A 27887-nucleotide genomic window follows, 5' to 3' on the forward strand; every position below is an offset into this window, starting at 1 on the left:
TTTGTCGTCGTTAGGTGAGATTGAAAGGCGGTTGGTTGTTGGATCCTACGGCAGTTCCCGACGAAGGCGACGGACTGCAGTCGGTGGGGCTGCCTTGGCGGCCTTGGCCTGGCCACGACTCGCAGCTGCCTGGAGGTGCTGGGGGCGCCTGTGGGTGTCGGGGACGCCTGGAGTACAGCGTCCGGGGCTGGGCCGCGGGCAGTACAGCCGCTGTAAGCCAGTAACGCCCACAGTGCTCAAGGCCCTGTCACGCGGCCCCCCCACACACCGCTACCGTGACTGGTCGTTCAGCGCTGCAAGGTCGCCCCGACAGACGACCGATACAGGAGCATGGATAGTCGCTGACCGAGTGGCCATTTTCGCACCCATCAAACCATGCCCACGCCCAGTTCCTGTTGTTGGTGTCGGCAGGAGACTCGAGGACGGGAAGCTTGATCGGGAACGGCGGGGTGTCTGGTGGGGTCGGCACCGTCGCCCCAAAGGAGCTCGCTGGCCGGCCCTCCACTAAACTCCTCGGCTCAGCCTTACCCACGACGATGGCTCCCCTCGCACGCCGACCTCATCCATCAATCCGCCTCTCGTCTCGGCATCCCGGCCCAGCTCTCTCCCGTCGCCCTGGCCAAGTGCTGCTGCTCCCCGGTCGCACAAGCTGGATCCGACAGCGCATTGCGTAGCGCCTCCCAGCCTAGCCAATAGCAACAAGACACAAACGTCTTTGCCCCGCGGCTCATCGCCAAGTGTGTGTTTGCGCGTGGGCTTGCTCTTGGGCTTTCGGAGACAGATTGCTTTGCTCTGCCGCCTCGTGAGCCACCATGGATTCGAATCCCGGTGCGACGGCCGGGCCCAAGAAGGACGGCACAGGGCCCAAGGAGATGGATGCACAAGCCAACTCTGCGCCCCCTGTAGTTGCCGCTCAACCTGCCGTATCGCTAGACGTGATGGAGGAGGATTTCCCTGATCCCGAAGAGGATGACTTGGACGATCTGGATGGTGAGGTTTGCTCCCGTGTCGGCGAGTCGCCAGGAAACTGACTGTCGGCCATTTCCCTAGACATGCTGGACGACTTCTCCACCACCAAACTAGACGCATCACACAGCGCCCCGGAGCCGGCGGAGCCATTAGGACCCGGCGCTCTGGCCCCCAAGGCCAAGACACCGCAGCCTGCCAGCACAGAGACGCAAAAATATCCATACGATGACATGGACGGAGATGAGCTGGCCAAGCAGCTGCAAGCCGGCGTGGATGGCATGATCAACGAGCTGAAGAAATCCGTGAGCCGCCTCCCCCATTTGCTCTGCCTGAGCGGTCACTGACCATGCCTTGGTCACCAGCCGGAGATGCAAGAGCAGTTTGAGGAAATGTTCAAGAAAATGGTGGCAGCCGATGCAGATGGGCCGGAACAGCTCGAGAAGGTGTGGAACCAAATGCTGGAAGAGGAAAAAGAGATACAGAAGGCGGCAGCCGATAACGAGAAGCAGATGCCGGCAGCCCCTAGGGAGTCGGCAGCCCCCAAGCCCGAGAAGACTGCCAAGGCCTCGAGCTCGGCCAACCCGCCCGCGGGCGACGCAGGCGCCGACGCCTCCTTCCAGGACACGATCCGCCGCACCATGGAGCGCATGCAGACATCGGGCGAGCAGGCGACGGCCGCGGCAGCCTCGGAGGGCGGCGAGGACTTCATGTCCGAGATGCTCAAGCAGCTCTCTGAGGGCACCCTAGGCGCCGAGGGCAGCGACGAAGACTTTTCCAAGATGCTCATGGGCATGATGGAGCAGCTCACCAACAAGGAGATTTTGTACGAGCCCATGAAGGAGCTGCACGACAAGTTCCCCGGGTGGTTCGACAAGAACAGGGGCTCGACGGCGGCCGAGGACCTCAGGCGATACCAGGAGCAGCAGGTGCTCGTCGGGGAAATTGTGGCCAAGTTTGAGCAGAGCACGTACTCGGACACCAACGCCACGGACCGCGAGTACATTGTGGAGAGGATGCAGAAGGTGAGTCGGCCCCGGAGGCTGCAATGCACCCTCGCAGCTACTGACGCGACGCGGCTTCAGATGCAAGCGGCTGGGTCGCCGCCGGCAGACCTGGTGGGAGACATGTCGTCGGCGCAGGAGGCCTTTAACGCCGCGGATGATCAGTGCAATCCACAGTAGATCCGGTCTGCCATTGTTTGGACCCCGTGTGCTCGTATATATACCCCCCCTCACCTGTCAAGTTGGACTTTTTGAGTACCTACACCTACACGAAACAACATATATCACACGGACATGTCGATGCCCTGAGGATATCCCAACGTATCGGCCCCAAAACGCCAGTGGCCCCCTTGGCCTTACCCGCCAACGCCGTGACCCGAAGCCGCATGTAACAAACAGTCGATTCAGCTGTCGTCGCTCATGTCCATGAGCTCTGCCGGGTGTTGCGACTGACTCTGTAGCAGTGACGGCTGCTCCTGAGACATAAGCTCTGCAAAGATTTCGTCGTATTCCTCGTCGGATAGCGATGCCGGCGAGGGCTGTCGTTTGCGAAAGGCAAAGTGCTGGTCGTGAGTGGCGACCAAGGCCTCGAGCTCGTCGTCTTCCCGCTGGCTGTCGACCATCATCTCGTCCTGGTCCGTAGACTGCGCCGCGTCGGCCCGGAACGCAGTGGCGTCTTCAATGTCGGCGTCGGAAATGGCGGGCGCATCGTGCGACAGCCGGCCTAGACTGGCGAGCCAACTCGTCTTGAGAAACTACCCCGGAGACGGCGTGAGCAAATGCGTATAAAGGGGAGGGGGATAAAAACAGTACCTGACCCTCGATATCTCTCCTCTGCCACGCCTTGTCGTCGGCGCTCTGCCGGACCCGCTGGAGGAAATTGTGCCGCCGCGACAGGCGCGCATCCTCGCGGCCGCGCACGAGGGGGTTCGGACGCGTCGGCCGCGAGGCGAATCGCGAGGGGACGGAGAAGGAGGCGGCGAAGGGCTTGTTCGGCGGCGGCTGGATCGGGGACGACTGCGTCTGGCGCTGGGGCAGCGCGTTGCGGTCCATGGGCGAGAGGGGCGACGTGGCGCGGACGGGCGACGAGGAGAGCGGCGAGGACACGACGGGGCGGTGGTGGTCCCACGACGTGCCGCAGAAGACGGTTGGCGGCGGCGATGTCGAGGACCATGGCGGCGCCGGCGCAAAGGAGAGCATGTTTGCGGCCGGGATGCCCGACTCGGGGGGTTTCCTGGGCATGAGCCGCGCGGGCGCGCGCGGGCGGGCACGTTTGCGAGACGCGGCGGGGTTTCGCGTGTATGCTTGCTATGGAAGGGGGAGGAGGCGTCCTGCTCCAATCGGTGCAAGGTGCTGCGGGAGAGGAAGAGCGCGTCGTGTCCGGGTCTGGTCGTCGCGGGAGAGGTGGCGGCGAGCGGTCTTGGGTCGAGGTCCTCGCCGGAGCTCCTTTACGCGGGGCCCTGTCCCGGCGCGCAACCACGTGATGAGTCCCAAAACGTAAAAGACTTTTTTGGGGGGGAACCTTTTTGGCGCTGCTACGTAACTTGATCAACTTGGCGTTTTACTTGCCACCACTCGCACTTGCAGGCTTTTGTCCAGGCCATGCCTCTACATTTCCCCGCCCAGCCCAAGCCTTGCTCAAAAACATATATCTCAACAATTCCGCCATGTCCAAGGAAAGACCGAGAATTGCCAGCAGCAGCCGAGGCGTCGGTGCGAGCGGCGCGGTCTCGGCTGCGGACATCCGAACTCCCGAGACCCCCCTGTCATTCCGCCGGCATGTTCCTCTCCGCAACAGGGGGAAGCTATCATGTCACACCGAGCATCTCTTCTTTCGGAAACCAGTCGTCCATGTCCTTGTACTTCAACCGTTTGCGTGGTTGACTCTCTACGAGCCACGCCACTGTTCCCAGGACAGCCGACGAACCTTAACCGCCTCCAGGCCTGGCATGCTGAAAGTAGCCTGCGCCAAAGACCAGGGGAGGCTGGCCAAAGGTAAGCGCAGCGCGTCTTCCCCTCTTGGCACGAGCCACAATCTCTATTTCCAAACCCAAAGAAGGTTCGGCGATAGACGGGCGACGGCTTCCAGGCCGCATAGCACATCATGCACAGCGAACCACAGTTCCGGGTCCGCCAACCCCCCTGGGCATGCCAAGCCCCTCTCCCTGTAGGGCTTTTAGACCTCAATGGACGACTGCCTACGATTCGTCGTCCAATCACATGCAATGAAACCAGCGCCTGCGCCATCAAACAGGGGTATCTCTTCTCGTCACCACTGTTAGGACGAGGACTACTGAAATAGAACAACTCTGCTTCGTCAAGCTCCCCCTCTCACGCCGTACTATGCAACACGCCCAATACTTCGCCGCGCTTCATGCAACGCCGTGTCCACGCTATGACGCTCCGTTCTTGGTGAAATTGGACAGCTGCGTGGTGACGACGAGGCCGGCGACGGTGGCCGACGTCAGCGTCGACATGACGCCCGAGATGAGGGCCGATACGGCGAGCCTGGACACGTCACCGCCTCGTGACGGGGCGAGCTGGCCGAGGATACCAATCTGAATGCCCAGGGAGCCAATGTTGCCGAAGCCGCAGACGGCATACGTGGCAATGAGCTGGGAGCGAGCCGACAGGGTGGCGTACTCCGGGTCGTGGGCGAGCTTGGTAAAGGCATTGAATTCGTTCTGCAGCGACGCGTGTTAGCTCATCGAGGCACGAGGAAGCCGCTGAAGCTAGCCATGATGGACTTACGGTGACGACTTTTTCGGCAATGAGCTTGGCAACCTTGAGCAGGTCGCCGTTGCGCGGAACACCGAGCAAAAAGGCCACCGGGTACATGACGTACGACAGGATGGTCTGCAGCGTCAACTGGGGGTCGTTGATGTTGAGATAGCGGCCCCACCAAGCGAGGAGGCCGTTGATGAGGCCGACGGCGGCGAGAGTGCAAAGGAGCGAGGCGATGATGGTGCCGCCAATCTTGATGCCGAGCCAGGTGCCGTTGGCAAAGGCATGGAGGGCGTTTTCGGCCTTGTGCTCGTCGTCGTCGGGGATGACGACGCGGCCGGCCGTCAGCGTCTCCTCGGTCTCGGGGTAGCGCAGCTTGGAGATGGCCAGGGAGGCGGGGATGGACATGATGCACGAGGAGACGAGGGCCTCGGGGTTGAGGCCGAGGCCGATGTAGCCGACGAGGACGGAGCCCGAGATGGTGGCGAAGCCGCAGGTGAGGATCTGGTGGATCTCGGCCTTTGTCATGTGCGGGACAAAGGGGCGGACGAGCATGGCCGACTCGCCCTGGCCGATGAAGGGGGTTGCGGCGGCGACGACGGCCTCGGCGCCCGAGACGCCGAGGGCCCAGAAAACAAAGGTGGCAAACTTGCGGATGAACCACTGGAGGAAGCCGATGAAGTAGAGGACCTGGACGAGGGAGATGAAGAAGATGATGGCGGGGATGACGCCGAAGAAGAACCAGGGCGTCTTGGCCACGTCGGGCGTGGTGAGAAAGGCGACGCCGTCCTTTGCGAAGCCGAGGAGGTCGCCGGCGCGGTCGGCGATGAACTTGAAGATGTCGTAGCCGACCGTGGTGCGCAGGACGAAGAGGCCAATGACGTACTGGCTGAGCATGCCGACGATGACGGTGCGCCAGTTGATGCGGGAGCGGGCGACGCTGGTGATGTAAAAGGCAAAGATGATGACGGCCATGCCGAAGAGGCTGACGGCGCGGTTGGCGCGCGTGTTGTCGGCGCTCTCCTCAGAGGCAAAGGAGCCGACGAGGATGACGGCCACGGCGGCGGCGCCGCCGACGAGGGATCGCAGGCGAGCGGGGATGGCGTCGTGGACGACAACGGCCGAGTGCTGCCAGAGCCAGCGGATGGGGCGCGAGACATGGCGGATGGAGACGTGGAAGAAGAGGAGGCGCAGGGAGATGGCGAGCCACAGCAGAAAGGGCACGACCCAGTTCTTGTCGTGGCGGTGGAGGATGAGGGAGGCGATCCACCAGCCGGTGAAGAGGAGGAAGAGGAAGAGATGGGTGAGGACGCGGCGATGGCGGGAGAGGAGGCGGATGGGCAGGGGGCCTTCGCCGGCGGCCGTCAGCTCGGTCGAGCCATGGCCGGGCCCTGCCTTTTCGTGGTCGCTGTAGTCGGGGGGGGTGCCGACGGGGGCCTTTTCGACGCCGAGGGGGTCCCGGGGGTAGGCGGCGTCGTCGATGTGTCGTGGTGCGTCGTCGTGGTGATGGTGGTGGTTGTTAAGGGGGGAAGCATCGGGATCGGGATCAGGACCAGGACCAGGAGCGGACGTGTCGGGGGGGAGGTGGTCCCGGGCCATGGCGGTTGATTAATGCCGGGAAAGTGAGGCTGTGCTTGTGTATCGTCGAGTCGGTGGCGACGGAGCGAGGCTCAATGTCTCTCGAATGAGACAGCGGGCGAGGTGGAATGGAAAAGACGCGATCAAGGGAGGCCAACCGACCAGCGCCTCTCTGGTCCGCCCTGGTAATGGTGGACGGTGGGCACGAGGAAGAAATATTAAAAAAAAGAAGAGGAAAAACGAAGACGACGAGGCGAACAACGCGGCAAGCGAGGAACGGGGTCGAGGGCACACGGGGGACGGGGGGAGGCGACGCCCCGAGAAGCGGTGCGGCAGGACACGAAGCCAGCCGAGGGACCTTTTGTATCGACCAGCGGCGGGCAGGCCGCCATTGCGAAGAGGCGATAAAATCAAGCCAGAGCTTCTGTGGAGAAGAAGAAGAAGCTGCACGACAGGAGAGACAGGGGGCCAGTGGAGACCGGGGAGGGGGACCCCTGTATCCCTGCTCCACCGGGCCATCTCTCAGCCGGGGGGGGGCTTCTCTTTTACAGCGGCTTCTCCTCCTCTTCAGCGGGGCCTTTTCTTTTTCAGCGGGCCCGCCAGCGAAGCAGGGGTCCGCCGGCCGTTTCTGGCCAGAGTTGGCTCGTTTTTCAACCACAGCACACAGTACTGTATGTACCTAGCTAGCAGAAAATACGTGACCAGACCAAGAAGTTGATCAAGGTCTATGTATCTCCCTATCTCGCCGCCCCAAAAGATGGGCCTTGTGTACCCCTTTTTGCCCCTGATGGTCCCTCCTCATTGCAGTGGTCCTGCTTCCTTCCTCACTAGCCTCTCAAGTTAGTCCCTCGGCGCGCACGAAATGCTGCTGAATTGCCTGCAACTGCCCTGCCCGCACGCTGTGGCCAATCCGCCGCCAGATAGCAAGTACCATTGGCCACAGGACACGGCTACCTCGCGCCCCGCAGCCAAGAGCGCGGCTACGCGGTACTCTCGACCTCGCCCGCGCCCCCTGCACAGGTTCTTTCGCACCGCACGCCAAGCCCGTGGAATTCTCCTTGGGCCTGTTGTTAGTCATAAATACCCCTAAGTTAGACTGGCTTTTGCTCGCATTGCCTCGGCAAAAACAAAAAAGGAACATGCACACTTTTTGCCATCTTCGGCGCCCGGTATAATTACTGTACCAGTAGTACTTGTCCCTGGCCACTGCTGGTCCCGTGCCCTCTTCGTTTTTCGCCGCCTTTGGGCTCACCATCTCGGCACCATCCCGAGTCCACCACGCTTCCCCACTCTGGCCCGAGCCCCCATCAGGCGGGAGCATCAACTGCCCATTGGGCAACCAGCCACCTTGGGATACCGACTGCTCCGGTGGCGAGCCAGCGGGTTCCTGTTAGCACACAACGGTAATTGGCGGCGTCCACCTCTCTCAGCACATGTAGTCCTCTTCGTTAATAAAGCAAACAAGTGGCGAGCCTCGTCGCTCCCGAGCCGAGCCCGTCCGGAGCGAGCCCGTGCCGTGCCGTGCCGTGCCGTGGAATCAAGCAAGCATATATTCCTCTGCCATCAGAGTTTGGCACCACCGTTGATGGCCCCTTGTCCTTGTGGCTTATTGGTTCATCATCCGTGGCCCTATCCCACATGTCTGATAACGACGGCCCATTCCTTCAGTCCCCGTCTCCGTGCCCTAGGCCCAAGGTGGGATTGCTGCCCCGGCATGCAGGGCGTCGCAAACAAAAAGCAAATCACAAAAAGGCCACGGCTTCATTGGCTCACCATCTAGGTTCCCGCGTGCATGTCGATTCGCCTCAGCGGCCCACGCCCAAGACGACGGAAGCATCTGTACATACAGTGCTCGCGACTTGCAAGACGATGAACACGACGCCAACTCGTCCAAGCCGCAACCTCAGGTTTCGAAACAGCGGGTAAGAGTACCATTACGGACATCAAGTGGAGAAGCCGCCCGCAACGTCACAATGTCTGAGAAACCGAGGTGACAGCCGGGGAAACAAGCTCCAGCACGACAAGCTTCTGTGGTGGCACCGCTGGAACAAGCCCAGCCATCGAAGCAACTCCGTCCACTTTGTACAATCAGCGGCAATGCTGCCTTTACTCTCTCCTTCTCACATCGCACGAGGCAAACTGTCTTTTTTTTCTCAACAGGCTTCGTGCGGGGAAAAAGAAAACAGATGGGGGAGCGGACCTGCGTGCTGGTGGGGTGGAGAAGCTGAGATGCTCACCGTTGGTTGGCCTCTGCGCGTGTGCGAGGTGTCTCGGACATGGCCGTCTGGGGGCCACCATCTCTCGGCGGCTCTGTCTCCCCCGCATCACCACACCACCGCCTTCAACCAACACTCGGCCACCCTTGTAATTACTGTACTGTATGCATTTAGTCTATGTATCTACGGAGTACCGTATCCATGTACTTCGTGGTAGTCTGTGTAAGACACATGCGGCTAATGAATGTGTGGGTGGTTGTTCTGGGCCACGCCGTATCGGCCGATGGACCAGGCAAAACTTGCTGTCAGCATACACCAAGTACTTCTTTCTTCACAGACACATGCAGTGCCAAGAGTGTCCGTAGCAGGAAATAGAGAGAGAGAGAGAGACGGCAGAAGACGGGGCCACTGTCGTGCTGTACCGCCCGGGACGCGGGGGAGGAACGCGGGGGAGCCGCATCGCCGCCAACGACCGCCGAGAAAGCGGGGGGACCGGAGCCGGCCGACACAAACTCTTGGTCCTGCATCTGACCGCAACGGATCTACCAGAAGAGGGACACTATGTATTTCCCAATTTTTATTCTGATTTTCACTGCATCTCGCCCTCATGCTTGGCCCTGCGTGTTTGTTCCCTTGTCGAGGCGAGCCAAAGGGGGCTGGCGGATTCAATTCATGTCCAACAAGCCGACGCGGTCCATCACATCAGTCCAGCCACAAGCCACACAGCGCATAACAGAGGGAAAGCCGCTCCTCGGAGAGTGAGCGAGAGAAGAAGAGAGAGAGAGAGAGAGAGAGGGAGAGAGAGGGAGGGCGAGACAGGAACGGAAAAAGGGCACGTGGCTGCCCCAGTGCAGGGATGGGGGGGGCCAAGCAAAAACGCGGAGACGCACGACGAGGAGCCAAAAGTTCCCCACGAGATACACGCAGCAGCGGCGGGGCCGAGCCGCCCTGTATGTGTACCTACCAACTCAAGTAATGAGTCGTCATGCCCTTGGAGAAGTCGCCCCCTTGCCCCCGTTGTTCGTGCAGGATTCTAGAAGAGGCTGGACCGAGTCGCAAAGGCTCGACCTCTGCTTGGGTCAGCCAACCAACAAGCCGTCGACTCCTGATTTACATGTGCACGAGTATTACCTTGGTGGCTGACCGTCGACTCAATCGCAGCCTATCGTTGCTCCTCGTCCTGCCGTTGGCTCCCCTTGCATGCCATGTAGACGCGAGGCGTAGTCGGACCTTTTCTAGACTGCCATCTAGCAGACACTCTCACCCTCAGCTCAGCCTCATCCGCGCTCCGTAGACAAAACACGCCCATGTTTTTGGCCTCCAAAATGTACATGCTACTTTCACCACGCAAGCTCAACCAGTCCTCCCCACGCAACTTGGCCGACGTCTTGCGGAAAGGGTACCCCAAGTGGCAAACCGCCCATCTTGCTCTCCCCAAGGCGCGGTGCCTCAGCAGTCCCTTCGTTGTGTGCGCCCTCTCCATCTCATCAACACCTTAGAGAAAGGCGGAGAAAAAAAAGAAACTTTCACATATCAATCAAGGCTCGTCACACGTCGTCTCGCAATCTCCATTCAGCCGTCACTCTCCGCCCCGATACCGCCGGTTAAACTCCTCCACCGCCACCCCAATCATCTTGTAGAGAAAACTCCTCTCGCTGCCTCCCCCAACCGGGATAAACGGCCCGTTCGTCCCTCCCCTAAGCGTCAGGCTCATACCCGTCCGTTCCTTGGCAATCGTCTGCACGTCCTTGAGCGGCACGTCCCACTCGCTCGTCAGCCGCTTCGACCGGATCAACAGGATCCGCGCAAAGGTCACCATGACCACCATGTCTTCCTTGGGGAGCTCGAGGTGGCCAATGTACTGCTCGTCAAAGTACTTGCCATTGTCCACCTGCTTCAGCCAGTACTGACCTAGCGCCTCCCGCGGGTTGTACGGCCGCACGATGCCGTCCGTGGGGATGAATCGCGGAAACCTGCTGCGGTCGAGTTCCGTCCCGTCAAATACCGTCGTCGTGTTGCGGATGCCCTCGCTGACGTTGCTTGCCATGTCGAGCACGCCCACGGCCGGCTTCGTCGCCAGTCCCAACACACCTTTGCCCACCCCCTTGAAGAACCCGAGAGCTCCCTCCTGCTCGGCGCCCTCCAGCGGCTTGCGTGCCAGACCTCCCACGCCAGATGCGACGCTCGTAAATAGTGAGTTTGCGCCCGCCGTGACGCCGTAGAGCGCGTGTTTTGGCCTGTTTCGCGCCCTCGTGATGCGTCGCCTGTCTTGGAACTGCTTATCCAGCGAAGCCGCCGCCAGTCCCTTGCTCAGGCTACCGGTGAACTTGGAGAAGCTGTCGCTGAAGCCAAAGACCGTCTTCTTGGCAAAGGATGCCGCGCCTCGGGCAATGCCGATGCCAAACTCCTCTGGCTTATCCGAGAGAATGAGTCCCTGGTATGGCTCGTAAAAAATGTCCGTCACTCCCGAGGAGATGTTGCCGAAGAGGCCGACCGGGTTGCCGAGGAAGTCGGCGGAGCCCAGGATCTTGTGAATCTGATACATCACCTCCTGGCTGTAGTGGTTCGAGATGTTCTGGATCAGCACCGGGGTCGAGACTCGCACATTTTCCAGCATCAGGGCGTTGAACCGTATGGGCGCGTCGTTGACGTTGCCAATCGCCATCGTCATGACGTTGAGGAAGAACATGATGGGGTTGTGCGTCGATGTCTTGTCCTCGGCGTTGACGCGCTCGGTCCTCATAAAGCTCAGGTCGAGCTGCATCGGCTGGATGTTCAGCACCTCAAAGTAAATATCCTGCCCAGACTGCTGCTGCGACGGCTCGGGAATGTCCAGGTCCTCGTCGCACAGCTTGCCCTCCACCTCCACTGCCGTCCAGCTGGCCCCGGGAATGTCCGAAAAGTCCAGCAGAGCAAAGACAAAGTCCTCGTCCAGATCCACCGTCATCTGCTGCAGTAAAATGGTCGCATACTTGATGTAGAGCACCCCGTACGAATCATCCTTGACCCGGCTGACCATGGCATGCAGCGAGGGATGGGCGTCGACCTCGTTCGCCCTCTTGGGCACCACGCTCGGGTACAGAATCATGGGGAAGATACCTCCGTACAGCTGATTGTCAATCTGCATCCACTTCACCGCCAGAGAGACCGTCTGGATCATCGGCGAGTCGCTGAACCGCAGCTGCACGTCTCGGAAGGTGATGTAGGCCAGTTCCTTGAGCTGGGCGTTGATCAGCGATATGCCAATGCCAGACAGCTTGAGTTGCGCCAGGAATGTCGCCCCCGTTCCATGATCCTTGACTTCAAACGCCTCGAGGCCGGTGCTCGTCCTGGACAAGGTTCTGGGCTTATACATGCTCTTGCTCGCCCGGAAGTTACTGAGAATGAGGGTCTGCGTGGGGCCGTCGGCGGCAACGTTAATGTCAATAATCTTCTGCTGGCCACCCTGCGTCACAAACTTCATGGGAATCTGGTTGCCAATTTCTGCCAACTGGACGTGTCGTTCCTTGTTGTTCGTAGAAATGACTACCTCGCGGAACTTGGCGGCCGGAAAGTCCCACGCGTAGGGCATGATGCTCCTCGGGGGCAGGCGATAGCGAATGGGCTTCCACCCGCTGCGGTCTACAACATCGTCGTCTTCAATGTTCGGGTTTGCCTGGTAGAATGTAAACTCGGTGTCGCTCTCGTTGCGCATCGAGTATGGCCAGTTCTTGGTTTCCACACTCATATGCAAGAAGATGGTCGACTCTTCGATGAGAATTTCCACCCTGACAAGGCGCTGGCGCTGGCCGGCCTTGGCCATCTTGACGTGCGTCGTCCCAACGTCGGCAATGTTGAACGGCGATGTCCAGTGATTGTCGACGCCTGGGTAGCACAGGCAAAGCTGCTTGACCACAGACTTCTGCATGAAATGCAGGGGCTGCAGTGCTCCGGGCTTGAGAGTCATGTACCCCGAGGAACTAGACTCTCGTACAAAAATCTCCTCACCCAGCTTGTTCTCTAACACGAACCGTGGAGCGAGCGTGACGACCTTGGTCATCTTGTACTTGCCGTCTCCAGAATTGACCGTGATGCCTAGGTGAATCTCTTTCTGTTTCGAGGATGAGTTCAGTTTGACCTCTGAAGTGCTCCCGACGGCATCGAAGCTCTGCGGCTTGCTCCACTCCGACTCGTCCACCTTCAGCAGAGCTCGGTTTCGATGATCATCGTTCCCAAAGGAAAACATAAAGGGCAGAGCCTTCGGCCGCTCTTGTTCCGAGGTATGGACCGGAGGGAACTGGCCGGCAGCCGCCTTGGCCTGCTGCAGGAAGCTCTTGGCCCGAATCCTCATGTCGAGTCCAGTCTTGTTCAGGATGACATACGGGCTGTAAACAGTGATCTTGAAAGCGCCGCCGCTGTTGGGAATCTTGAAGTAGTGAAGGCTCAGATTCAATGTCAGCCCTTGGTCGTCTTTCAGCACCAGGCGATTCTCCTTGCGGAAGTCCTCGCCATTGCCAGGATTGATGATGGAAAAGTCGCTCGGCTTGAACACGGTGTCTTGCATGTCAATGCTCAGCAGCAGAAGGTGGGAGAGCTCCACCACGTGGACAGGGCTCACGCCGCCTTTGCGCAGAAAGTTCGACCAGTCCTTCTTGGTGTTCTTGTCGTAGATTCTGTACTTAAAGTCGTACGGCAAAAGGTTTTCGAGAGTGACCGGGGCCGAGAGCTTGATCTTCATGCGAGGGTAAACCCTGGAGTTTGTTAGGATTTGATACAGCCTAGAGTTCGGGCCAAGACTCACTTGAACAATGGATCGGACTTGTCAAACTCGGCGTGAGCCTGGAAGTAGAATGGATCACTGGCGTCCCCTTTACACACAAGCTGCTTCGTCGGTCGCTTAAGCAGGTCTCTCCACCAAAGCTGATCCACGCTCCAGGAATAGCCGAAGCCCCCGTCCGGACGCACGAGAGCTCTCTTTTCGAAAACGGCACCCACGGGAGCCGGTCGCGAGTCACCTGGTGCAATCTTCTCGATCTTGAGGAGGTGGCCTTCTTGCGCGTCGTAGATGCCGAGCTCGATGGGAATCTGGGTCGCATTCTCGACAAGCAAAGGCGACCGTAGCGTGACTTCCTTGACGTTATCAGGGCCAAGGCGGACATCCACACACAGTCGATGTAGCACGTTGTCGGTCTTCGGTCGCAGGCTGTATAGCGACTCGCCTTCGCGATTCAGCCGCACCTGTTTCACGGCATCGAAACCGCTACCTTCCAGCCTAATTGCCACGTCGTTCTGGCTGGACTCCGTCATGAGATTCTCTCGCATCTTCTCCCAATCCTCGAAGCTCCACGGTTCTTCTTCTCCGTCGTCGAGACGCATGGCAATGGGCTCTTCGCTGGTCGGGCTCTTTGACTGCAGTATAGCCACAAAGCCAGTGTAGTTCTTGATGCGGTATGGGGCGTCGACCCCGCGCGGCTTGTCCAGAATGTCCTCCTTGGTCATCAAAAAGTCGAAAGACTTGGACGCCAATGCAATCGTTGCCGTGGTAATGGTCACATCAAAAGTCTTTTTCGAGGCGACGTGGACCGACATTAGCCCAGAGGTGGGCTCCCTGGCTACTCCAAAGCCCACTTGCCAGGGCTCCAAAAGAGGTTCCCAGCTCGACTTTGAGAAGTTGTAAACATTCGAGTACAGGTCGATAGCCGCCTCCGCTTTCAGGTTCGACGACCAGTTCTCCGAAGTGGCGGTGAAACCCTTGACTCCAATGTCGAGAATTGGCAGTTCGTGCAGGTCCCCGATCAACACGATTCGCATGCCCTGCAGTGTCGCAGAGAGCTCTTCGTGCTTGTGCGAGGCTGCAGGCTGGCTCTGTGCCGATGTCGCGGGAGTTCTGGCAGCTGTGTTGCCGGTCGCCTTTGTCCTTGCGGCGGCAGATTGTGCGCGGCCGCTTACAGTCCTGGTCTTCATGCCGGCATTCCTCAACTCCTTTGCTTTTTGCTCTGCAGCCGTCTCCCCCGCCTCCTCTGTCCCTTTCCCAGAGAGCTCGCCTGCTTTGCTGACGATCTGGAGTATCAACAGGATGTCTCTCAAGGAAAGCCTCAGCACCAGCGGCTCAACCTCAATGTGGATATTTGTCAGAGATGGCTGGGAGCTGTCCATATTCAACTGAATCGAAAAGTCGTCTATGATCCTGAGACGTGACGTCTCAAACCTGTCCATGACACACAGAAACATGCCTATTTCGGAGACTTGGAACGTAAGCGCGTGCTGCTGAGAAAGAAGCACCTGTCGAATGCCCAGGACAACCGCCTCGGAGTTTGAACTCAGAGGGTCGGCGATGAGGATGACTTGCGCATCGACGAGGTTCACCCGATAAGCAATGCTCATCGTAGGCTCATCATCCTGCTTCTGAGTCTCGTCGGACCCTGATTCATCGCGCTGCCGAGATATCTGAGACCTCGGTCGCTCGGACCTGGCGTGTGTGTACGAGACCTGCATCGAGTCGGCGTCGGAGTCGTCAGGGGTCTCATCGAGACTCTCATCGTCCATCGGACTGGCATCCTCCACTGTCAAGCCCTCCGTCGCGAATTTCTGAATGGCAAACAAGTAGTCCAGCGCAAAGATGACGCGCGGGCTGTCGATTGTGGCCATTGCAATCATGCTGCGCTCCTTTCCGCCTGACATGGTGACGCTGGCCATCAGCTGCTGGACTTCCTTGTTGGAGGAAGTCATGATACGGCGGAACTTGTTTGTCTCCCTCGGACGGCTGTCGTAGATGGTGAAGGAGCGAATGAGTAGCTCTGCTTCAAGGGAGCCGTCGGATAACATTCGAGTCTTGATCCTGGTGTCGTCGAGTGAGAATCGCGACAGGCTTGACGCGGCTAAGTCACCGACCGGCCCATCGTCTTTTGCCATGATGAGCTCGAGGCCCACGGTGTCGACACGAAACAGGAGGTCGAGCTTCGTCCATGTGTTTTCTGCAGACCTCAACTCTGGAGAGAGGTCGACCAACTCAGCGTCACTAGAGCCATCGTCTGCTGGAATGCTTCTCGCACGCTGCAGAGTGTCCTCATCGACGAGCCGCGCGGCTTCTTCGTCACCGCCATCGCCCTCGCGAGCGAATGCAGCGGGGACCGACTTGGAAATTTCCATCAGGAACTTGAGTTGATGCTGCGTCAGTCTGAGCTTAATGTCCGACAAAGATCCCTCGACTTCCATGTCTGGACGTTTTGCGCCATTCTTGTGCTCAGCGTAGGTGATGTTAAATCCGAGATCCACGTGGTCTATCATCTCCAGCTCTTCCGACCGCTCGTCCTCGTAGTAAAGGTCTGACGTGAGTCGAATATTTCTTATACCAGCGGAAATTTTCATCGCAATGTCGGCATTCTTCGCGTCGTCTAGTGGAGCGAACGTGTTCTGCGCGTAAATCTCACCGAGGTAGGCCGTGACGAGGTCACGTTTGGGTCGGCCAGGGATCATGAGACGCGGGAAGACGACAATGGGCGTCTTCACGACGACATCAAACTTGATCTTGCTCGGACTCTGCTGCATCTGATTTGCGCGAGTCACAGCAGCCTGGCGGGCGGCGTTGTACAAAGCCTGCATCTTGCCAAACTTGACCAAGAAGTCGATGATTTTGCGGAATGGCTCTTCAACAAAGTTGACCTTGACGGACCCAGCCCGAAGGAAGATTGAGCTGTCGTGGCCCTGGTATGTCTTTTTGTTATTCGCATCAAACGTCTCGTACCGGAAGTCAGCGAGCTCGTTGCCCTGAATAGTGATGAGCTTGCGCAGACTTGAGTCCCTGGGCACTCCCAGATTCACATCGTCAACCAGAGACAAATCGCCGAGCTTGACGGAAATCCGCATAGTGCCTCCGCGCAGGAAAATTCCAGCGTTAGCATGACTAAAGGAGAGCGTCGCCAGCCGTATGCCGTCATTGTTCAAAATGAGCCGGATGCCCTTGAGATCCACTTTGACCCTGATGGAGCCTGCGTTGGCGTTTTGGGTTGCTGGTGGCGAGACTGCAATCTCGCCCTCGACCTGATCGTTGCCGTCTGGCTCGGGAATTGCCTGCTGTCCTTGGTCATTGTTGCCACCGGTGAATGTGGTGAGGATAAAGTCAAGAAGTGTCAAGAGGGTCTTTCTGGTGACAACGAGATTGATGGTTGATACGGAGGCGCCGATGTTTGTTTCAACTCCCTCGTACACGGGCATGAATTCCGGTGACTGCCGCTTGACCTTCATGTACTTGACATGAACAAGGCTCCGTTCTGCTTGCAAGTCTTCACTGTCTCCCGACGAGACGATTGACTTGAACTCGCCCGGTGGGTCGTCGACAAAGTCCTCCACGAACACGGACCCAAGCGACACTTCCGCGACCATGTCGTAGGGTCTTGTGTAGAATTCGAGATCGAATCGCTCAGCCACCAGTTCGACCAACAAGGCGTCGGGCTTCTTCCTGTCCGGATCACTCCGGTAAAGCGAGCCCTTGAGAGTATCCACCTTGAACTTGAACTCGAAGTTCCGCTGCTGTATCTTGAGCTGCTGCGAGTCCACGCCGTCCGTGGCATCCTCAAAGTCGTCGTCGTCGTCATCGTCGTCGTCGTCCATGTCATTGAGAATGACGGCGGTATGTGGCTGCAGGAACGGAAAAGCCGAGGACTGCCGACGCTCGCGCTGAGATTTCCGCCGTGACCTATTCGACGCGCTGCTAGCGAGGCGTGGCCGCGGGGACAGCCTGGGACGTTCTTGGGGTGCAACTTCAGGCTGTTCCTCTTGTCCGATCTTGGGTATGGCCACGTCGATGATCCTCATCAAGTTCTTGTATTTGGAGTCGGATACCGTGGCATGCAGCATCGGCAAATGGCCAGATACCCGGAACTTGGTCAGATTGGGGGCTTTGGGCAAGATTGAAGTCTCCACGACAAAGTCGACGTTGATCTGCTCGACAACGTGCAGCGAAGAGCCCTCGCCCTTCACTGTCAGCTGCGCCTTTGTCTCCTCGATGGAAGGCCCAATGAGAACCTGGGTGGAGGTGAGCTTGACGATGAACTTGTCGTACATGACCGACTCCAACCGCTTGAAGTCCTCGTCACTGTATGACTGTCGCTGCTTCGACTGAATCTCCTTCATGGTGTCCTGGTCCACCAGCTGGCTGTTGACATGGATATGGCCCGCGTCGACAATAATGCAGGTAGATTCTCTTGTGGTGATGCTGACGGGAACTATGATGAGCGGCGCTTGCAGATCCAGCTTGGCATTGACGGTTCTGTGCTCCTCCAGCGCAAACTCCAGCCCAGCGCGGGTCTGCTCCCTGAAGCCCTCGACGGTGGCACCAGCACTCTCCATCAATGCAGTGATGGACTCCATGTGTCTCTCGGGGGGCCTGAAAAAGTCGACGATGCCGACGACGAAGTTGGGGTTCCAGACTATTTCGAGAGGTTTAAGCTTGCCGACAACTGCGATGTCGCCCTCGCGCTCAATGGGGTTCTTCTCGACCTCGAACTGGAAAAAGGGTTCGTCACTGCTGTTTTCCAGCTCGAGCAAGGACAATCGTTTGCGCCCGTCTTTCCCGGGGGCATCTTTGACCCGCACAATCTCGGGATATAGACTGTTGGGTGTGGTGCCGTCGTTGACTCGCAATCCTCCAAGGCTCACGTTGGCAAGCAATGAGTCCTTTCGCTGCAGGGCCTTGGCCTTGAAAACGTCAAAGTGCAAGCTCAGGAGGTCTCTTGCCTTTCCATGGGGGCTCTGCTTGAGCGTAAAGCTTCCGGTGCTCAGGGAAGCCTCGACGCACAACTTGACGGCTTCGCGAGGAACGTCAACCGACTCGGCCAGGGCCGACTTTTCATCCCAGTCAATCATGTCATACAGCTCCTTTCGCTGTTCCTCAGTCATCTGCGTGTTCTCTTCATTCTTCTCAATCTTGCCCTGGGGTTTGGAGCCCCACATCCACGCCAGCCAACCCTGCTCCTCGTGCTGCTGCGTCTGCTTCTTCAACGCCTCGGCGTTTTCCTTCTTGAGCTGATTGCGAGCCAGGGATCGCCAGAACCGCAAGTCCTCGTAGTTCAGTTTCCACTCGAGCCTCGCAAGATCTTCGTTTTCCGTCGCAGACAGCTGCTGCTCCTGCTTCTGCTTTTTGAAGAGTTGAATGTATCGAATTCGGTCGTCGCGCCGCTCCCTGAAGTAGTCCCAGGTCCACTTTTGGTTCCTTTCGTGAATCTCACCCAGCACGGCATTGCCTGCGAATTGGAACCAAGCGCGGGGATCTTGGTCCGGGCGGACGCCCTTGGGCTTGAGCGCCTTGTATTCCTGGTGCCGGATGAAGTAGTGAAACAGGTCCACCATCATCAACGCGTCGCGATACTGGTCATCGTCGAGCACCAGACCGATTTCCTCAAACAGTAGGTTTGCCTTGAACCTTGGTACGCGGATGTCGCCGGACTTGCTGAGCTCGATCTTGGCCTGTCCACTGACGGGTTTCAGAATGAACTGGTGGTTGGAGGAGGAGGCGCTGGTCCTGCTGATTAGACTCCTGAACTTGGCTATCATGTCTTCATGAGATATGAGCTCGGGGGAGGATGGCGCAGCCTCGCGACCGCTCCCGAAGAGTTCGGTATCTGTGTTCCAGTACACGGCCAGCGCGCCCAAGGTGGCCAGCTTATGCGTGACGGACGTTGAGTGCTGGATGAAGGTCGGCTTCCATTGGCCATCGGTGCTGACGGCGGAGAATTCCTCGAGCGTCAGGCCCAAGGCAAATGGGTGGCCGGGAGCCGAGATGGAGTCCTCGTATCGGACGTGGATGTTCTTGACAGTGACTTGAAGGTTGTCGATAATCTTGGTGACGAGGCTTTGGGTGAAGCTTTGGTTCTTCTGCTGCTCCTCCTGGCTCATGCCTTCTCTGTTTTTCTCCTTGAGCAGCTCGGCGCTGTCGAGCTTCTCCATCTTGAGCCGCTGTCCCCTCCGTTCCTCTTCGTCCTCGTCGTATTCGGCCTCCTCCTTGGGGCTGGCAAGCAGGAAGACATCCTCGATGAGGACCTTGACCGGGGCGCCGCGCAGGTTGGACCAAGGGATGGCGAGGGTAAGCTCGCCGAGGTGGCCCTCGACGACGTTGATTGGCAGCTTGAGCTGGTCGAGGGCTTCGCGGCGGAGCTCAAGGTTGCGCAGCTTGACATCGCCGGACCAGATGCCTACTTTGAGCTGTGTTGGATCAAAGTTCTGGACGTACATGCCCAGGAAGCGGTTGAGTAGGCCGGCCGCAAGTCCTTCCAACATGGCGACGGCGGTGGTGCCGTGACCCGGGCCGGGAAAACGGGGTTCGAGGGTGCGGTTCGGTGCTCAGAGGGGCAACATCGGTCGGCGGGCGGGCGCGCCGCGCGTCACAGTCGTGGGAAGGAGCTGTATCCGACACTCGTGGTTGATGCTGCGTCCGACACAAGTCGTGGGTGATTGAAATTGTATGTCTTCGTCGTCGTCGTCGTCGTCGTCGTCGAGTGCGCTCGGTCACAGCGAGGAGGCGGGAGGGGTTTCAAGCTGCGGACCGTAGGTGGACGAGCTCACGTCGGGGGGGGAGCTGGCGCACGGCGAGGACAGTCGAGTGCAGAGAGAGTATGGAAACAAGCAAACCCCAACGCTTTCTGTGCCTGATTGCTGAATGTATGTACAAATGGACAGCGTGAGCCTTGGAAGAAGGAAGGATTGGATCAGTTACCCCAGCTCTGCGGAGGGGTCCATCAAGTGCCCATACCGAGGTACCTGCCCTAGACGCGGTGCAGCCAGTACGCTGATGTACCTTTCTATCTGCAGGCAGTGCCTTTTCTTGTTTGGGAGCACAGAGCAAGTGTGTGACGTAAGGCAGCGTCAAGCAAGGAAGCAGCTGCAGCCTGGCTAAAGACGGGAGCACCGCGGCAAAGAACCTCCTTCGTACTGTACATTTTTAGGTAAATAAATCGATAACCGGCCGTTGCATCAGCCACTTGACTTCGCTGCAGCTGGCGGCGGTGGGGCCTGACAAGATGCATCTTTACCGGCATGGCGAGGGCATGTGGAGTGGCCATCAACCCGGAGCGCTACCCTAGACTTGAACGGCAATCGGCAGTAGGGGATAAGAAACAGGAAATGAAGACGAAACGAGGTCATATCCAACGTGAATGCTTTGAAAATATATCGCTATTCGAGCGCATGTGCCACAATATATATATATATATGTTCATCTATATGTATGTACCTCGTATACTTATTTCCTTGCCTTGTAAAGGCAGTAAACAGCTTCATCAGAGAAACTTCTTGACTTTGCCAAGAAGGCCTTGGACTTGCGGAGGAGCCTTGTTCAGCATCTGGTCAAACTTCTGCTTCGTCTGACCACCGCCATGTCCGGCCGTCGGAGCACTCCCGCAGTGGCAGCAGATGGGCGCGCAGTGTGGCCCAAACATGTGTGGATCCATACTCAACACGCGTGCCTTTCTGTTGTCCCATCCTTGGCCATAGTCTGCCGTCGCGTGGTAGACGCAGAATATGCGGCCGTCGTTGTACGGACTCGGCAGGAAACTCGCGTGACCCGGGCCAAAGGGCCCTCCGTGTTTCTGGTTGCTCTTGAGCAGGGGCGCCGGTCGCTTGGACCACGACTCGGGACGCAGCGGGTCCTGGCCGGCCAAAGCCAGCAGACCCAGCGTGTACTCGCTCGTCCAACTGCCGTGGGCCGAGTAGACGATGCCTCTGAAGCCGGGGAAGTCGACCCACGTCGGACCTTCGGCGACGCCGCGCTTTCCGCCGTCGGGGCGTTCCCATGGCTGATCGGCGCGGCAGATGCAGACCATGGAGCCCTCAACGGCCTCGGCAGGGCCGGCCATCTTTATAAGAAACAGGTCTTGCTGTGTATCGCTGTCGTCGCCGGGGGGCCAACCGCTCCAGCAGCAGTAGAGATCGTGGCCGTTGGTGCTAAAGACGGTGGCGTCGATTTGCCAGTGATGGGGCATTCCTTTCAGAGGGCCGAGGAACCGCCAACCGGTCGGGTCCATGGGGTCCGGCTTGGAAGACTCGAGCACCAGAGTCCTGTGGCCGGGGTTTCCGACGTCGGGCGGAGCGCCGCAGGTGTAAATGTACCATTTCCCCTTGAGGTAGTGAAGCTCAGGCGCCCAGATGTCGGCGGACCAGGGCGAGCCCGGAGGAGGCTGCCAGATGACGGATTTGCGGCAGTTGTGAAAGTTTTCCAGGTGCGGCGAGGCCCAGATCTCGACTCGGTTGCCGAGGGTGAAGGTCAAGTAGAACTGGCTGTTGGCGGCGACGATCCACGGATCCGGGGTGTCGCAGTCGCAGATGGGCTTGTTGGACATGTTTGTGGATGTTGGCTGATGAGAAGGCGTTGATGGTTCGTGGTGAATTGTTGCTCGGGGAGTGAGTGAGCCGTGGTGACGTATGAATGCTGAAGGGTTTCGTTTCAAATGCTGGTTGAAACAAGCTCAAGGGCGATTGACTTCAGCCAGCCACTACTATTAAGCTATGGCTTTGTTTAATTAATCTACCGGCAGAGGAAGCTAGCTTTGGCACGTTTCCATCTCGAGGGACCGGTCTCTGGTAGCTCAAGGAGAGTCTTCCACTCGCAATCGCGAACGGCCAAGTCTCGACAAGCTCCCACCGTCAAGGTCGATGGGCCCCATGACGTCATTGGACTCCCAATCCCCCAAGCCTTCCGACTGCCATTGTCTTGAGCCCAGCATCCGAGAGATGGCAGGTGGCAGCCGAAGCCCACCTGCAGGCCCAGAGTGAGATGCATCGGTACTTGCCTGTACCTGGCGTCTACTGTACCAGCAAAGCCGGCTGTCCCAACCCTTCGACTACGGTGCGATGATGGCATACATACGTATGCCGCCTTTCAAGGTTAATGCTCAGCATTTTTTTACCAGCCGCCCACCCGGTTCCTGGCCGGTGTAAGTTACGGTACTACAGTACTGTAGCATACCTCTTATCCCTCCCTTCTTGTGCTCTCCCAACCCCCCTCCCGCGCCGTCTGACGTCAGTCAAAGCCTGCTCTCCCACCACCTGCAGAAATACGCTTCTTCCTCCCCAAGGTCGAGCTGTCTCGTATTGGCGCCTCGGTGATCCGACCTCGAGTCCGCCATGTTTCGAGCCTCGCGTTCCCTCCTCCGCCTCGCCCCGCGGGCCTCTCCATTGCCCTCTCGCTCCCTGCCCAGACCATGTCCTCCAGCCGCCTCGTCACCTCTGCCGTGGTCGGTCCCCGTAGCTCGCTTCGCCAGCAGCAGCGACAAATCAACCCCCCCTCCGCCCAAGCAGCCAATTGACCGCGATCGTGAGAAGGAGCTGGGCCAAAGGACACTCGAGGCCCGTCCCGCCGAGGTTTCGGGTCAAAGCTCGGTGCGCCATGTAATGGAGGGTTCGCAAGGCAGAGACGACGCCGACCTGGGCCAAGGACTCAAACATGACATTGTAGAGAGCCGCCCACGACCAACCAACCGTTGCGCATGCTGATCATGCAACAGGACATCGTCCATAACACGTTCCGTCTTTCTCGAGTTCCCCGAGAATCTCACATCCTTGGCCTCGCCGGCAGCCTGCCGTACCTGGCCACCTCTCTCTCCACCGTCTTCCTGGCCTGGGATCTCAACAAGGAACTGCCCACGGGCAATGCCTTTTACGACGCCATCTTCGTCAACCACGAGACGGCGCAATGCCTTCTCAACGTCATCGAGCCCTTGCAGCTCGGTTACGGAGCCGTCATCATCTCCTTCCTCGGCGCAATCCACTGGGTAGGGAGGCGGCGTCATTGCTGACTTTGGCTCAACGGACCGACTGACGTGGCTTCTCGTAGGGACTGGAATATGCCGAAAAGGCGCCGTTGCTGGAACGCACCCGCTTTCGCTACGGCATCGGAGTCATGGCATCCGTCGTCGCCTGGCCCACCCTCCTCATGCCCATCGAGTATGCCCTGACGACCCAATTCATGGCCTTTGTCGCCCTCTACTTTGTCGACTCGCGGGCCGCCGTCCGTGGCTGGGCGCCTCCCTGGTACGGCATCTATCGCTTCCTGCTCACGGCCATGGTCGGTCTCGCCATCCTAGTCTCCCTCGTCGGACGTGCCAAGATTAGCACGCACGGCCGTCTAACCACGCAGGGCCTGAGCTCCAGCATGTCCGCCCCGGGCATTGCGGACCACGACACGGACTGGACCAAGCTCGAGGCCGAGGAGAAGGAGAGGATTCGGAAGGAAAAGGAGGAGGCGGAGAAAAAGGCAAAGAAGGAGGCGGCGGCCAGGAAAAAGGCAGAGATGAAGGGCGACGGCAAGGGCGCAGAGAGAAAGGAGGGAAAGAATAAAGAGGCCAAGGACAATAAGAGTGAGGCGAGTGGCCAGAAGGGCGGCGACGGACAGCAAGATGACACGAAAGATGACGCGCAAAATGATGATGACAAGGATGGCGAGAACGAGGACAAGAGCGGCGAGAACGAGGACAAAAGCGACGAGAAGCAGGGCAAAAAGGCAGGCGACAAGGGCAACGACGAGCCCAAGAGTCAAGGCAGCGACAAGAAAGAAAAGGACGCAAAGAAATAGGGGGCCAACGCCGCACTTTCACTGCCATGGCGCGGAGAATTTCCCAGATCGAATGGCGTTTGAGCAGGGCCAGCCAGCCTTTTCACGACAGCCGTTTCACAAGGCTAAGGTCCTACCTACGTCTTTTAGAAGCCACTGTGACTTTTCCCCTTTGTTTGGCTGTCTTTGGTGGTAGGGTAGGGCTTCTTTCAGCAAGCAGTGCGGTTTCCGGATTTAATAAACTCTGATCATACGAGCAGATGCACATCGACGTCTCCGTCACAATGATCCGGCTCGTCGTGTGCCCTTACACTGCGATGCTCTATCACTGTCCGCCCCATCTTGGGACATGAGCAATGAACGGCAACAGGGAGCACCGTCAAGAACCACCGCTGAAGCTCATGAAAACTACTAAACCCGTACTGCCATGTCATTAAGATGACTGAAAACGTCGTGTCCGCACAACGAGAACCCAATTTCGAAGCCCGGCAAGCTATTTGACGCAAGTCTGCATAGCCGCCGTCTACCTCGTACAAATAACACAACCGCCGCATCATCCCTGACCATTCCTCTCCTTCCCCTCACCATCACTGCTCCCTGAAGCAAACGCTGAAGAAATGGGGGGTATGTTCCCAACGCCCTAGCAAATGCACTGATATCCTCCATAGCTTCATTGTCGCTCCAAGCGTGTCGCGCTGTGCCAGCCCATATGCCATTATCAAGCAAACCGAAGTCAACGAAATAATCTAAAATCATTCTGCCGTCTCTCCTCTCCTCTTGCCTGGAGGGCTAGACTTCATGGTCGAGCGAAACCCTGCTTTGCCTTTATGCGCTTTGTCAGTCTCAGTGGTCTCGGCCTTGGTAGGAATGCGTACCTTCATCTGCTCGATTCGAGCCTTCAACTGACTTGTCACTTCGGCGGCTCTCTTCCAGCTCTCTACACCACCGCTGCCAGAGGGCTGCGGAAGGGACGAGGTAGGACGCTCTCTCGTCATGCCGGTGCCCGAGTCGCCGTCTTCTTGCGGGAACGGGGCGCTCCGGAAACCCCTGGCAGGGGACCCCCGCCCCGACGACGCAGCGCTCCCGGTAAACCGCACATCTGGGCTCAGTTTGTTTCTCGGATAAACCGCTTCTCCATTTTCCTTCTCCTCAGAAAACGTGCTCGTGAAGCTGACGCGGTTACGGTTGGCCGACGCGGATCCGGGATCCCTGTAGATGCCAGCGTCGTCGTGGGTAGGCGACATGATGACTGGCGACGAGTTTCAGCAATCTTGGCACCGCAGCGACTGTCATGATGGACTGTTAAAACTTACCTGGACTTGCCATGCCTGACGAGACACCGAGTCCTTCGGCGCGGCTCAGCGCTCTCTTCAAGCGCTCCAGCTCCCGCCTCAGCCTCTCATTGACCTGCTCTGTCGCCTCTGCGTCACTGCGCGCACGAACAAGCTGCGTCTCCTTCGCCTTGATGCTCAAGACATCACGTGTGTGATCTTCAATCAGGCCGGCGTTCTGGTTCTTCAGTTCTTGGATCTCAGACATGAACTTGCTTCGCTCCTGGCGCACGTCGTCCAATTGGCGATTGAGCCGCTCGTTCGAGGCCCGGAGCTCTTCCAGCTCGGCTCTCTCAATGGCAGTGAAGCCGCTCGACGCGACGGGAGTCTCCGGCAGGGGCTGAGTGGGCGGCGGCGCCGGTTTCGCCAACGAACGGCCGGTGAGACCCCTTGGCAGACCAGCGCGGGGCTGAACGGAAGGCGGTGCAGGCTCGTCATCGGCCGGCATAACGGGGGGGCCAGCCGCGGCCCGGCGAGGGGAGGCCGTGCCAGGAGCACCGAGGGTTCTCTTCTGTGGAGCCTTGAGGCCGGCAAGCCCAGAGGATTTGGGCATGCCTAATTTGCTTCCCGCCGCGGTTGCTCTGGGCGTTGGTTGCGGGGCAAGGGGACTCGATTCGGCTGCCGAAGCGAGTGGTGCAGCCTTCTTGACGGCTGGCTTTTTGGCACCGAGGAGTTTCTTTGCCGAAGGCGGCGGAGCCTTCGGAGCTGGTGCGGGCTTGGGCTTCTCCTTGGCCTTGACCTCAGCCGTCTCAAAGTACTCCTTGACCTTGTTCTTCCGAATGTCGTCGAGGCCATCCAGGTATGGCGTCATGGCTCGCTCGCCGATGATCTTCATAACGGTCCCAAGAATCTCGGCGCCGCCATCTCGCAGGGCAGGGCTCGATTCCGACAGCAGCTTCTTGCCAGACTCGCAGATGGACGCTATTTCGGGTTTGCTGGGGACATCGCGCGTCGTTTGTAGACAGCGAATGAGAAACTTCATGGTACCCTCTTTGACCTGAGGATTCTTGTTGCCTAGGTAGGCGATGATGTCTTCAAGACAGTCGGTCAGGCTGGTGGCCTCAAAGACGGCATCGAGGGCTGCGCCAAGAGCATCGGCGACGGATGCCTTCTTCTCCTTCAGCCGATCCATGATCGGCTGCATGACGACGGCTCGGTACTTGCCAAATGCTTCACGCAGGCCCCTGGCCAGCAGCTCGATGCACTGGGCAGCCTGGGTGACGACGGCAACGTTTGCGTCCTTCATACACTTGGCCAGGCCCCTGTTGACCTCATGGAAGTCGCTGTCTTTGATGCGAGGCACGTTGATGGCCTGCGCGAGCGCCTCGACAGCCTCCTTGCGGTCTTTCCATTTCGAAGACGCCAGCATGTCGCTGAAGTTGGGGGGGATCTTCTTGGAAATGTCTTGGGGTTCGGCGAGGGAGAAGGCGTCGACCTCTGCGCCATTGTCCTGCTCGTCCTCGGGTGCCTCGACATCGTCGGCGCCTGCGGCGGGAGCGGCTTCTGAGGCAGCCTGCTGGGAGCGCAGCAGCCTTTCCTGCTTTGGCGGGGGCTCAGCCTTGATCTTTTCGAACTGGGCTTCCAAGTCGGACTGCTGAGTCGGTTTGAGGTCTCCCCAGAACATGGGCTTCATGGCTTCGCGGAGCCAGCGGTACAGCTCAACGGTGAGGCTTGTCGCCTCGGCGCGCACGTTCTTGTCGGCGGCACCAAAGACTTTGGGCAGCACCTTGAGGACGGGCTTGGGATCCACCACCTTGCAGCCGAAGCTGCGGACGATGGCGGCCAGTGCATTCAGGGTGGCGGCAACGTTCTTGGGCACCTTGTTGGAAAGGCCGGGCATGACGTCCTCGACAACAGGAGCGGCCACGTCAAGCTCGATGTACAGTAGGATGGCCTCGAGCGCATTTTGCTTGATGGCAGCCCTTGCGGACGACAGGCACTTCTCCACCATGGGCGTTATGGTCAGGGCGCGGGTGCGCAGGGCGCAGTCTTGTCCGCCAAACTTGAGAAAGGCGCAAAGGGCGACAACAGCCTCTTGCTGAGCGGCAACATTGGAGTCGGTCACGGCAGACTTCCATAGGTGAGGTTCGTTGAGGAAGGGGCGAAAGCATGGGTCGGACTCGTCGGGAGATTCGGAAAACTGCTTGGCCGCAGCCTCATAGGCCTCCTTTCTGACTTTCCAAAGCTATACGGCGGCATCAGCATATTTCATCCGCAATGAGGGCGATGACAGGCAGGGCGACGTACCTTGTGGGTGAAGCGATCGGGCCACGGCAGAGAGGCCAAGTCTTCGTCGTCAGCCATGGCGAAGACGGAGCAATCGAAGTCGGACTTTGTCGTCGAGCTCGATGCCTCGTGGCAAAAGCTGGGGCGTCGCTTGGGAGAAGCGACTGTAACTAGCCTGGCCACCTTGCTAATCAGCTTGTGGACGGGCCGAAGTCGGTGCCGCCTCTCCATGGCGCAGCGCACGCCGGGCCCCAGACGACCAGAGGGGATCGTCGACGTTGGGCCTGTGGAGGGAAGTATGATGAAGTACATACCGAGAGAG

General features: G+C 58.8%; 7 protein-coding genes across 7 annotated transcripts; 2 read left to right on the forward strand and 5 right to left on the reverse strand.

Moving 5' to 3' along the window:
* Positions 1-812: 812 nt before the first annotated feature.
* HRG_00392 (pex19 protein family domain-containing protein) lies at positions 813-2150 on the forward strand (the record flags this gene model as incomplete). The annotated part of the gene is made up of 4 exons (XM_044858863.1): positions 813-990; positions 1051-1271; positions 1332-1991; positions 2052-2150. 4 exons carry the CDS (start codon positions 813-815, stop codon positions 2148-2150), a joined length of 1158 nt encoding a protein of 385 aa, XP_044725263.1.
* A 224-nt stretch (positions 2151-2374) lies between these two features.
* On the reverse strand, positions 2375-3212 carry HRG_00393 (uncharacterized protein; the record flags this gene model as incomplete). Its single annotated transcript, XM_044858864.1, has 2 exons — positions 2375-2725; positions 2784-3212. The coding sequence occupies 2 exons, from the start codon at positions 3210-3212 to the stop codon at positions 2375-2377; spliced, it is 780 nt and encodes a 259-aa protein (XP_044725264.1).
* Positions 3213-4363: 1151 nt separating this feature from the next.
* On the reverse strand, positions 4364-6293 carry HRG_00394 (solute carrier family 28 member 3; the record flags this gene model as incomplete). The annotated part of the gene is made up of 2 exons (XM_044858865.1): positions 4364-4654; positions 4722-6293. 2 exons carry the CDS (start codon positions 6291-6293, stop codon positions 4364-4366), a joined length of 1863 nt encoding a protein of 620 aa, XP_044725265.1.
* Positions 6294-10067: 3774 nt separating this feature from the next.
* HRG_00395 (SHR-binding domain of vacuolar-sorting associated protein) lies at positions 10068-19741 on the reverse strand (the record flags this gene model as incomplete). Its single annotated transcript, XM_044858866.1, has 4 exons — positions 10068-13218; positions 13269-13335; positions 13429-16521; positions 16564-19741. 4 exons carry the CDS (start codon positions 19739-19741, stop codon positions 10068-10070), a joined length of 9489 nt encoding a protein of 3162 aa, XP_044725266.1.
* Positions 19742-20739: 998 nt separating this feature from the next.
* Positions 20740-21798, reverse strand: HRG_00396 (glycosyl hydrolases family 43 domain-containing protein; the record flags this gene model as incomplete). The annotated part of the gene is made up of 1 exon (XM_044858867.1): positions 20740-21798. The coding sequence occupies one exon, from the start codon at positions 21796-21798 to the stop codon at positions 20740-20742; it is 1059 nt and encodes a 352-aa protein (XP_044725267.1).
* A 784-nt stretch (positions 21799-22582) lies between these two features.
* On the forward strand, positions 22583-24029 carry HRG_00397 (uncharacterized protein; the record flags this gene model as incomplete). The annotated part of the gene is made up of 5 exons (XM_044858868.1): positions 22583-22909; positions 22963-23229; positions 23292-23549; positions 23595-23814; positions 23866-24029. The coding sequence occupies 5 exons, from the start codon at positions 22583-22585 to the stop codon at positions 24027-24029; spliced, it is 1236 nt and encodes a 411-aa protein (XP_044725268.1).
* A 775-nt stretch (positions 24030-24804) lies between these two features.
* On the reverse strand, positions 24805-27796 carry HRG_00398 (spindle pole body component alp14; the record flags this gene model as incomplete). The annotated part of the gene is made up of 4 exons (XM_044858869.1): positions 24805-24831; positions 24884-25257; positions 25322-27524; positions 27587-27796. The coding sequence occupies 4 exons, from the start codon at positions 27794-27796 to the stop codon at positions 24805-24807; spliced, it is 2814 nt and encodes a 937-aa protein (XP_044725269.1).
* Between the last annotated feature and the right edge of the window lie 91 nt (positions 27797-27887).

Source organism: Hirsutella rhossiliensis (genome assembly GCF_020360975.1).
Source record: "Hirsutella rhossiliensis strain HR02 chromosome Unknown scaffold00001, whole genome shotgun sequence".
NCBI lineage: Eukaryota > Fungi > Ascomycota > Sordariomycetes > Hypocreales > Ophiocordycipitaceae > Hirsutella > Hirsutella rhossiliensis.